Source organism: Bubalus kerabau, chromosome 5 (genome assembly GCF_029407905.1).
Source record: "Bubalus kerabau isolate K-KA32 ecotype Philippines breed swamp buffalo chromosome 5, PCC_UOA_SB_1v2, whole genome shotgun sequence".
Classification (NCBI taxonomy): Eukaryota; Metazoa; Chordata; class Mammalia; order Artiodactyla; family Bovidae; genus Bubalus; species Bubalus kerabau.
The window spans coordinates 109,923,869-109,935,871 of NC_073628.1; the positions used below are offsets into that span (position 1 = coordinate 109,923,869).

General features: G+C 39.8%; 1 protein-coding gene across 2 annotated transcripts in view; it reads right to left on the reverse strand.

Annotated features, from left to right (window-relative positions):
- Positions 1-238: 238 nt before the first annotated feature.
- The window catches only part of ANKRD45 (ankyrin repeat domain 45), a 51,104-nt gene continuing 39,339 nt past the window's right edge, over positions 239-12,003 (reverse strand). The window contains exons 6-7 of one of the 2 annotated variants that reach the window (XM_055582688.1): positions 4,444-4,516; positions 239-657 (exon numbers count right to left, since the gene is read on the reverse strand). In XM_055582688.1, coding sequence (XP_055438663.1) covers positions 4,488-4,516 — 29 coding nt within the window. In that variant the 3' untranslated portion in view covers positions 239-657; positions 4,444-4,487. The other variant, XM_055582687.1, reaches the window with a different exon arrangement.

Consider the following 12,003-nt stretch of genomic DNA (forward strand, 5'->3'; position numbering starts at 1 on the left):
AGAGCCTCCCAGACAGCCTCAAAGATTCTTCGAATAATCTAAGGCTCTGCAGGCTTTCACTAACACTCTCCTCTAGCCCATTCCAGCTTCTGTCTACTACCCAGTCCCAAAAGGCAATGCCATATGTTTTAGGGTTTGTTATGTGGATTTCTCACTTCCAAGTTCTAAAATTTATGTGTTATAAATTGCCGCATAACAAACAGACACAAACCTTAGTAGTTTAAAACATTAATTATTTATTTGGCTGAAATCTACAGTTTTGGCAAGGCTCAACAGAGGCTTGTCTCTGCTCCATACAGCACGAGCTGTGGTGGGTCAACTGGAGGATCTGTTTCCAAGATGATTCACCCACATCACTGATGACTGCTGGCTGGAGCTCAGCCAGGGCTACCAGCTGGGCCTCAGTGCCTGTCCATATAGGTCTCTCCACAGGTTGGTTTCCACGAAACAGCATCTCAAGAAAACTAGGTAGAAACTGTATCATCTTTATCTTTTATGATCTATGAAAGTCACATAGTTTTACTTCTACTGTAGTCACAGGCCTTCCCAGGTTCATGATGAGAGAACAGAGACCCACCTCTCTATGTGAGGAATGTCACGATCACATTGAAGAAGAGCAGGTGGGATGAGAGATGCAGCCATCTTAGAAAATGCAATCTATCACAAATTAGATGAAACATTGGGATGGACTGTCAGCCTTTCACAATTATGGTAACCTAAGTAGCACCCGACTGCTTTAGCTTAGTCTAGAGCAACATATCTCAAAGGCTAGACCATATGCCAGTTGTTGTAATTCATTATATGAGTTCCCTCATACATGGAAAAATGAAAAACATAGAAGTCTATACTAAAAGTTAATTTATTCAATTTTAAAGGGTAGAGCCTTATACTGAGGTCATATCTTCCTGTTTTTTCTGGAGTTAATATTTCTTTTCTTTTATTAAATGATAGTCATAACAGACATTAGCTGTTTTCTTAATGATGTCATACCAATCTCCTCTCCCTCGTCTTTTTTTTTTTTCACAGTTTTCCAATCAATGAAAAAACACAAAAGCCTAAGGAACCGCCATCTAAAAGTAATCAGAACACTCTTATGTACCTTTTACTACCTCTTAAATAATGTGAGTTAATTTACTAGTATGTACTTTGAAATAGTAAGTAATTACTCTGTGGGTGTTCATCTTCAAAGTCATGCAGCTACCTGAGTACAGCTCAAAGTCATGCAGCTACCAGAATAACAGCTCAAACAGAATTCAGACAGGATTCAAAAAGTATCAGGACCTTTGACACTCCTGTAAATATACCTATAATTCAATGTAACATTAGGTCACAAGATACACCATGTCTCTCAAAACTTACTAAAGCTACAGATCTATAGATATAAAGCATATATTCAGACCCTCACATTAGTGAAATGCTTAAAATGAGATTCAGGAATTCCTTGATAATCACTAGGATCACATGACTAAAAAGTAATAGGGGACTCAAGAAGAAAGCTTAGAAATAGAGAACAAACTAAATACACAATCGTAATTCTGGATGTAAGTGTGGCTTATCTTCTGGAGGAGCAGAAGTTGACATGGAGCATTGGCACAGCAAAATATGGAGACAAGATTCAGGAGTCATTTCTACAAAGGTTAACAAGCTCTATAAATGAATGAAGACTAGTGAATTCTATGAATAAGGTGGTGCCAAAACTATTATTCACTAACTTACTATGTTACAGGCTCTTTGGGAATGAAGAAAAACAAGACAAAGTCCCTACCCTGAAAAAGCTCACAGTTGGGACTTTCCTGGTGGTCCAGTGGTTAAGAATCCTCCTTGCGATGCAGAAAACACTGGTTCGATCCCTGGTCAGGAAACTAATATCCCACATGCCTCAGAGCAACTAAGCTTGAGTGCCATAACTATTGAGTCCATGCACAACTAGAGAGTCCATGTACCACAACAAAGGATTCCGAATGCTGCAACTAAAACCCGATACAGCCAAATAAACAATTAAATATGTTTTTTTAAAAAAAGCTTATAGTTCATATATGAACAATTACATAGAATATAGTACAGAGCTATTAATGTTATGTGTGCCCCAAGGGATTAGTTCTTACTAACATTGGGGATAGAGATCACGGAATAGAGAATTACAGATTGCTTTCCCAAAGGTTGGGATTGACTTTTTTCAGCTTTATTGAGGTACAATTGACAAGTAAAATTGAAAGATAGCATTGACTTTCGAAAAGTTCCCCTATCTTGAAGCCGGATGAAAAAGAAGAGCTGGTGTCCCAGCCCATTCAGGCTGCTGTAACAAACCCATCATAAGGTTTGTTGTAACTTATAAACAAACATTTACTTCTCATATTTCTGGAGGCTGGGAAGGCCAAGTTCATGACACAAGTAGACTCTCTTGAGTGTGCCTTCTAGATGGATATCTTTCTGCTGTAACCTCACATGGTGCAAGGAGCAAGGGAGCCATCTAGGGACTCTTATATAAAGGGCCTCATCAGCAGCCTCACTGACCTTATCACCTGCCAAGGCTTTGCCTCCTAATACTCTCACAGAGGGCATCAAGTTTCAAAATAGTAATCTGGAGGAGGGGACACAAACATATTCATAGCAGCTGCTGAAAAGAGAAAAGTAGTCTGTAAGAAAGTAAAGGAACCATAATGACATAAAGGTGCCAATGTGAATTTCAAGAACAAGATATAAAGATAAATAAAGGAGAGAGTTTATTTTCTACTCGGTCTTATCTAGGAATCTTTGAAGTGAGATTCAGAAATCCTTTCCTCATCACTAGAACTACATGACTGGAAAGCAGTGTCATATTCACGATCAAGGCTCAGAAAATGTAGAATTGGAGCAGAAACGACAAAAATGGCATCTGGCCTTTGCCCAAATTATTGCCGTGCTTAAAGGGAATAGACTTCTCACAATCTATAATATTGAGAGAATGGAACAAACACTGGTCTCCTTTTTTGCACTACTCCATAAATACCCACTAGATCTATCAATGAGGGGGCTGAGAGGCACTGCCCTGCTCTTCTGCTCAAGGCAACTAAACGTGAATAGCTCATACATTAAAAAAAAAATCTCAAAACTTTTACATTTGTGATACAGTGTTATCTCAAAATTGTGCCTGAGAAAATGTCAACTGACAAGGAATTACTGAACTGCTCATTTCTTTTCCTTCCCTTCAACAATGAAAAACTAGCTTTTAGGGTGGGACAAAGAAGAGAATAATTTTCTTCCTATAGAACTTTTCTAGAAAGTCACAGAGTAGCAGAAGGTTCAGGGGCTCTTAGACAAACTAGAAAAAATGACGTTTCAAATCACTAACATGAAACCAACAATTATATTTAAAACCTAAGTAATATAAAACAGAAGGAAAATGACATGCAATACAGTTAGGGGACAATAGAGGATGAGATGGTTGGATGGCATCACTGACTCAATGGACATGAGTCTGAGCAAGCTCTGGGAGTTGGTGATGCACAGGGAAGCCTGGCATGCTGCAGTCCATGGGGTCGCAAAGAGCCGGGCACGACTGGGCAGCTGAACTGAACTGAACCGATTGCCAAACCTACAGATTAGGCAAAATCTAAATATAAAACTAAACAGATCTCTGTTTATCAATTTAAAGACAGAAGGAGGTTAAAGAAACAAGAAGATTTACTAAGAGACCACGTGTATGCATGCGCGCTTAGTCACTTCAGTCGTGTCTGACTCTATGTGACCCTGTGAACTGTTACCTGTCCATGGGATTCCCTAGGCAAGAATACTGGAGTGGGTAGCTATGTCCTCCTCCAGGAGATCTTCCTGACCCAGGGGTCGAACCCACACCTCTTACCATCTCCTGCATTGGCAGGCGCGTTCTTTACCACTACTAGTACCACCTGGGAAGCCCACTAGGAGACCACATCCCACCTTAAAGGTGAATTTTATTTTGGAGGTAAGAAAGTAATATTTGTATAAGCAGAGGACTCTGATCTGAACCATCCTTAATATTTCCTTGCTCCAGAATGTCATCCCATAGCTTTCCTTTTGAGGAAGGGAGAACATATTTTTCCTCCAGAAATGGTCAACGTGTCTTAAAAAAAAAAAAAAAAAAAAACAAAAAACCCTCAATTGAAGAGAAACTCCCTGCCTCAATTACATAGAAAACTGTCAGATTCTCTAAGCGGCTTTTATAACTCCCATCTGGTCTTTGTGAGTGACTCATACTCAAGTGTTCTCTGGAACTCACATTAGACTGATTTGCAAGGGCAGAGGCAAGGCCAGAAAGTCTGGACATAAGCATGCTGAATGGGATAAAACAAAACAAGCATGATTTAATTTCATATTTAAACATTTTTCTAAAACCCCACATCTATTTTCCTAACTTCAGTGAGCACAGATTAGTTTGCCTTTATAGACATAGAAGACGATGTGGCCTGTTATTAAAACACATACTCAATAGAAGATATGATCTTGACTTCTTTTCTGACCGTGGCTTACTATACAGATTTGGCACTTTTCACTTGACCTGAAAGGAAGAAGATTTTTAAATTACATTTAATTAGCATGCTACAGAAAACAAAAATGAAGCCAGCTTTTAAAACACTGGGCATGAAATAAATCAGTATATCCAAGCCTGAAGCAGTCATTGATGAAATCCTGATGTTGGTAGGTCAATTCTCCCCCAACCTTTTTCTTTTCCCACAATATTTAAAGCTGTGAAGTCACACTTCTCATATAAACAGTATTACTGTTCCTAATTGAGCCATTTGAGTAAACTGCTTAACCTCACATGTCTGCACTTTCTTCGCTGTAAAACAAAGGGGTCGTTTCAGAGGTTCCATCAAGATCTAATATGAAGGTGTAAGATACTGAGGTGCTCGGAGGGGATACAGAGGACCTGGGTAAAGAGGCGATATTTAAAATTCAAATATAGTATATTTACAATGTTGTGTTAATTTCTGCCATACAGCAAAGTGATTCAGTGTGTGTCTGTGTATGTAAACAACTTTTTCATATTCTTTCCCATTATGGTTTCTTACAGACTATAATTCCCTCTGCTATATAATAGGACCTTGTTGTTTATCCATACTATGTATAATAGTTTATATCTGCTAATTCCAAACTCCCAATTCATCCCTTCCCAAACCCCCTCCCCTACCTTGACAGACACAAGTCTGTTCTCTATGTCTGTGAGTCTGTTTCTGTTCCGTAGATAAATCCATTTGTGTCATATTTTAGATTCCACATATAAGTGGTATCATCATGGTATTTATCTTTCTCTTTCTTACTTCACTTAGTACGATAATCTCTAGGTCCATCCATGATGCTGTAAATGGGATTATTTCATTCCTTCTCATGGCTGAGTAGCATCCCATTGTGTGTGTGTGTGTGTCACATCTTTATCCATTCATCTGTCAATAAACATTTAGGTTGTTTTCATATCTTGGCTATTGTAAATACACTACTATGAAAATAGGGGTGCAAGTATCTTTTTGAATTATAATTTTTTCTGAATGTATGCCCAGAAGTGAAACTGCTGGATCATATGGCAACCCTATTTTTAGTTTTTCGAGGAACCTACATGCTGTTTTCCATAGTGGCTGCATCAATTTACATTCCTACAACAGTACAGGAGGACTTCCTTTTCTCTGCTCCCTCTCTGGCATTTCTTTCTTTGTAGACCTTTTATGATGGCCACTCTGACCAGTGTGAGGTGATACCTCATAGTTTTGATTTGCATTTCTCTAATAATTAGTGATGATACACATCTTTTCATGTATCTATTAGCCATCCATATGTCTTCATTGGAAAAATGTTTATTTAGGTCTTCTGCCTATATTTTGATTGGGTTGTTTGCTTTTTTTGGTGTATGATCTTTTTTATGTGTTGCTGGATTCAGTTTGCTAGTATTCAGTTGAGAATATTTGCATCTAATTTGTCAAAAACATTGGCCTATAATTTTCTTTTTTGGTGGTATCTTTGTATACTTTTGGTATCTGGGTAATAGCAGCTTCATAAAATGTCTTTGGGACTGTTCCCTTCTTTTCACTCTTTTGGAAGAGTTTGAGAAGGATTCATGTAAGTTCTTCTTTGTATGTTTCATAGAATTTTCCTGTGAAGCCATCTGGTCCTGACTTTTGTTTGTAGAGAGCTTTTTATTACAAATTGTATTTCACTTTAGAGATTGGTCTGTTAAAATTACCTATATCTTCTTGATTCAATTTTGGTATGCTATATGTTTCTAGAAATGTCTTCTTTTTTTCTAAGTTGTCCCATTTGTTGGCATATAATTGTTTACAGTATTCTTTCATAGGTTTTTGTGTTTCTGCAGTATCAGTTGTGATTTCTCCTCTTTCATTCCTGATTTTGTTTTGTTTTTGTTTTTGTTTTTTTTTAGATCATCTCTCTTTTCTTCTTGGTGAGTCTGGCTAGAGGATTGTTAATTTTGTTTACTTTTTTCAAAGAACCACTCTTGACTTTATTGATTTTCTATTGCTTTTTAAATTTATATCTTCTTATTTCCTCTCTGATCTATATTATTTCCTTCCTTCCGCTGACTTTAGGTTTTGCTTGTTCTTTTTCTGTTTTAAATGGTTCAGTTCAGTCGCTCAGTCGTGTCCGACTCTTTGTGACCCCATGAATCACAGCACTCCAGGCCTCCCTGTCCATCACCAACTCCCAGAGTTCACTGAGACTCACCTCCATCAAGTCAGTGATGCCATCCAGCCATCTCATCCTCTGTAGTCCCCTTCTCCTCCTGCCCCCAAGCCCTCCCAGCATCAGAGTCTTTTCCAATGAGTCAACTCCGCATCAGGTGGCCAAAGTACTGGAGTTTCAGCTTTAGCATCAGTCCTTCCAAAGAAATCCCAGGGCTGATCTCCTTCAGAATGGACTGGTTGGATCTCCTTGCAGTCCAAGGGACTCTCAAGAGTCTTCTCCAACATCACAGTTCAAAAGCATCAATTCTTCAGTGCTCAGCCTTCTTCACAGTCCAACTCTCACATCCATACATGACCACAGGAAAACCATAGCCTTGACTAGACAGACCTTTGTTGGCAAAGTAATGTATCTGCTTTTTAATATGCTGTCTAGGTTGGTCATAACTTTCCTTCCAAGGAGTAAGCATCTTTTAATTTCATGGCTGCAGTCACCATCTGCAGTGATTTTGGAGCCCCAAAAAATAAAGTCTGACACTGTTTCCCCATCTATTTCCCATGAAGTGATGGGACCAGATGCCATGATCTTCGTTTTCTGAATGTTGAGCTTTAAGCCAACTTTTTCACTCTCCACTTTCACTTTCATCAAGAGGCTTTTTAATTCCTCTTCACTTTCTGCCATAAGGGTAGTGTCATCTGCATATCTGAGGTTATTGATATTTCTCCTGGCAATCTTGATTCCAGTTTGTGCTTCTTCCAGCCCAGCGTTTTAAGTGGTAGTTTAGTTTATTTATTTCAGATTTTTCTTGTTTCTTGAAGAAGGCCTGTATCACTATGAACTTCCCTCTAAGAACTGCTCTTGCTGAATCCCACAGATTTTATATGGTGGTGTTCTCATAGTCATTTGTCTCAAGGTAGTTTTTTTATTTTCTATTTGATTTCATTGTTGACCCATTCATTTTTTAGTAGCATGTTACTTAGCTCCATGTAATTGATTTTTTTCTTTTCTTTTTCTATGGTTGATTTCTAGTTAATGAAATTGTGGTCAGAAAAGATGCTTGAAATAACTTGTATACTCTTAAATGTATTCAGGCTTGTTTTGTACCCTAGTATGTGGTCAATCCTAGAGTATACTCCATGTGCACTTGAAAAGAATGTGCATTCTGGTTTTTTGTTTGTTTGTTTTTGGATATAATATTCTGGACAAAATCAATTGTCTGTTAGATTTTGGTCTCCCCAGTGGCTCAGCAGTAAAGATTCTACCTGCAATGCAGAAGACACCAGTTTGATCCCTGGATCGGGAAGATACTCTAGAAGAGGACAACCCACTCCAGTATTCTTGCCTGGAGAATCCCATGGACAGAGGAGCCTGGCGAGCTACAGTCCATACAGTTGCAAAGAGTCAGACACGACTGAAGTGACAGCACACATGCACACACAGCATGTTGAGTTTTATCATTTAGGATCTCTGTTGCCTTACTGATTTTCTCCCTGAAACATCTATTCATTGATGTGAGTGAGGTGTTAAAGTCTCCTACTATTGATGTATTGCCATCAATCTCTCCCTTTACATCTATTAGTATTTATGTATTTGGGTGCTTCTATGTCAGGTGGATTGTATTGTATTATTTGTATTAGATTGATTGGATTGGATTGGATTGTTTGTATTGGATTGACTGTATTGTATTGTTCCTTTTATAATTATATAGTATCTTCATTTTTATCTTTCTCTATGACCTTTAAAGTCTATTTTGTCAGATATGAGCATTGCTACAACCACTTCCTTGTCATCTCCATTTGCATGAAATATCTTTTTCCATACCTTCACTTTCAATCTATGTGTGTCCTCTGCCCTAAAGTGGGTCTCTCATATGCAACATATTCAGTTTTCAGTCACTCAATCGTGTCCAACTCTTTGCGACCCCATGGACCACAGCACACCAGATCTCCCTGTCCATCACCAACTCCCAGAGTACACCCAAATTCATGTCCATTGAGTCGGTGATGCCATCCAACCATATCATCCTCTGTCGTCCCCTTCTCCTCCTGCCCTCAATCTTTCCCAGCATCAGGGTCTTTTCAAATGAGTCAGCTCCTTGCATCAGGTGGCCAAATACTGGCGTTTTAGCTTCAACATCAGTCCTTCCAATGAACACCCAGGACTGATCGCCTTTAGGATGAGCTGGTTGGATCTTTCCTTTTCTCCTTTGCTTTTTACTTCTCTTCTTTTCACAGCTATTTGTAAGGCCTCCTCAGACAGCCATTTTGCCTTTTTGCATTTCTTTTTCTTGGGGATGGTCTTGATTCCTGTCTCCTGTACAATGTCATGAACCTCCGTCCATAGTTCATCAGGCACTCTGTCTATCAGATCTAGTCCCTTAGATCTATTTCTCACTTCCACTGTATAATCATAAGGGATTTGATTTAGGTCATACCTGAATGGCCTAGTGGTTTTCCCCACTTCTTCAATGCAACGTATTGTAGGCTCTTATTTTTTTATTCAATCTACCACTGATGTCCTCAGATTGGAGAATTAGTCCATTGACATTTGAGGTAATTATTGATATGTATGTATTTATTGCCACTTTAAACTTTTTTCCTGGTGACTTTTTTTTTTAATTTTATTTTATTTTTAAACTTTACATAATTGTATTAGTTTTGCCAAATATCAAAATGAATCCGCCACAGGTATACATGTGTTCCCCATCCTGAACCCTCCTCCCTCCTCCCTCCCCATTCCATCCCTCCGGGTCATCCCAGTGCACCAGCCCCAAGCATCCAGTATCGTGCATCGAACCTGGACTGGCAACTCGTTTCATACATGATATTTTACATGTTTCAATGCCATTCTCCCAAATAATCCCACCCTCTCCTGCCGGGAGCCGGCATATTGCATATTGAGTGCATATTGCATATTGAGTGCAGCACTTTCCACAGCATCATCTTTCAGGATCTGGAATAGCTCAACTGGAATTCTATCACTGCTGGGAGCCAGCGTGAGGCACTCCGCCCATGACAAAGGTCATGAGGAAGGAGGCTCGGCATACGCAAAGGCGGGATCGAGCCTCAGGAGTCCCCCTGGAAATTCTCGAGCATCTACCCCCAAAACCAGAGTCTGCCTACTTTCTGCTTTGTGCTTTCACCTACACCTCTGACTTTACGGGGGGCTGTCTCCCACTACCTCTCTCTGAAAAAAGAGTTAGCTTACAGCTTCAGTTAATAATTCTTGGATGTGACAGTGTTTCAACCTACAAACTCCTTTGGAAATCCTCTAGCCTGCCTGAATGGGTTTTTCCGGCCACATGTGATTGTTCAGAGCCTCCCAACTGTGAGAGGCAGGAGATGTTCTAAACTGCCTAAACACAGATTCCTTTGAGTAGTTAAAAGATTGATTAGAAATTGTATTGGTGAAGGGTTTTTCACTTGTTGGGCCAATGTTTGCTGCTAAGTCTCCATACTCCTTACCTACTGTGTCCTTGGCAGTGTATTGATTGATATAATGGGTGTATAGAAATGTAAAATGCAGCTTTGTCCAATGCTTTTTTGGAGGCTGGTGCCTGACTTTGGAATAATCACCTTTAGAGAAAAATAAGTTTCTTAAAATGTTAACAGGCCTCCGGGCCAGAAGATGATGTCAATCACCTGAACTTTTGCATATGATAAGTTTGCAGGAAGAAAGCCTGGCTTGCTGCATGACTCTACCCCTTCCCCCATTATCCTCTATGCATACCTTAAGGTATAAAAACTACTTTGGAAAATAAAGTGCGGGCCTTGTTCACTGAAACTTGGTCTCCCCATGTCACTCTCTCTCCCAAATTCCAGCTGAGTGTCCATCTGGAGCGCGGATGTCCTCTGCGACCATTTATTTGCCTGGGCTTCTAAGACCCACTCGAGAAGGTGTCTAAGGTGGGGCACCTTCCGCTATTCGAGAGGGCGCCTGCGGCCTCCGTGGTCAGAGCTAACTTGGTGTCACGGGTTATATTGATTTTCCGCGTAAACCAAGCCACTCAGCTTCTTTTCTCCACTGAATTTTCCTACTGAGCTATCCTTATTTCAGCCGCTTTTCTCCACTGAATTTCCTCACTGAGCTATCCTTATTCTATTACTCTTTGTATCCTTAATTAAAGTGTAATTAAGCAGTTATTCCCTGACCCTCGCCTAGCCGTCTCTCCTTCGAATACCCTGGATCAGCCGGGGCTGGTCCCCGGCACTCTCCCTCTCCCACAGAGTCCATAAGACTGTTCTATACATCAGTGTCTCTTTTGCTGTCTCGTACACAGGGTTATTGTTACCATCTTTCTAAATTCCATATATATGCGTTAGTATACTGTATTGGTGTTTCTCTTTCTGGCTTACTTCACTCTGTATAATAGGCTCCAGTTTCATCCACCTCATTAGAACTGATTCAAATGTATTCTTTTTAATGGCTGAGTAATACTCCATTGTGTATATGTACCACAGCTTTCTTATCCATCCATCTGCTGATGGACATCTAGGTTGCTTCCATGTCCTGGCTATTATAAACAGTGCTGCGATGAACATTGGGGTACACGTGTCTCTTTCCCTTCTGGTTTCCTCAGTGTGTATGCCCAGCAGTGGGATTGCTGGATCATAAGGCAGTTCTATTTCCAGTTTTTTAAGGAATCTCCACACTGTTCTCCATAGTGGCTGTACTAGTTTGCATTCCCACCAACAGTGTAAGAGGGTTCCCTTTTCTCCACACCCTCTCCAGCATTTATTACTTGTAGACTTTTGGATTGCAGCCATTCTGACTGGTGTGAAATGGTACCTCATAGTGGTTTTGATTTGCATTTCTCTGATAATGAGTGATGTTGAGCATCTTTTCATGTGTTTGTGAGCCATCTGTATGTCTTCTTTGGAGAAATGTCTATTTAGTTCTTTGGCCCATTTTTTGATTGGGTCATTTATTTTTCTGGAGTTGAGCTGTAGGAGTTGCTTGTATATTCTTGAGATTAGTTGTTTGTCAGTTGCTTCATTTGCTATTATCTTCTCCCATTCTGAAGGCTGTCTTTTCACCTTGGTGACTTTGTATTTCTTCTTTGTTCTTTTTCTTTTAGCTTTTCCTTTTGTGGCTTGATTTCTTTTGTATTATTCTTGTGCTCTCTTCTTTTTGGTTTTTGTGAATCTAGTGTATGTTTTTGATTTGTGGTTACCCTGGTTTTCAGTATGTTAACCCCTTCCTACATCTAATTGCTTTAGTGAAAGTGACATCACTCAGTCATGTCTGACTCTTTGTGATCCCATGGACTGTAGCCTACCAGGCTCCTCCATCCATGGGATTTTCCAGGCAAGAGTACTGGCATGGGTTGCCATTTCCTTCTCCAGGGGATCTTCC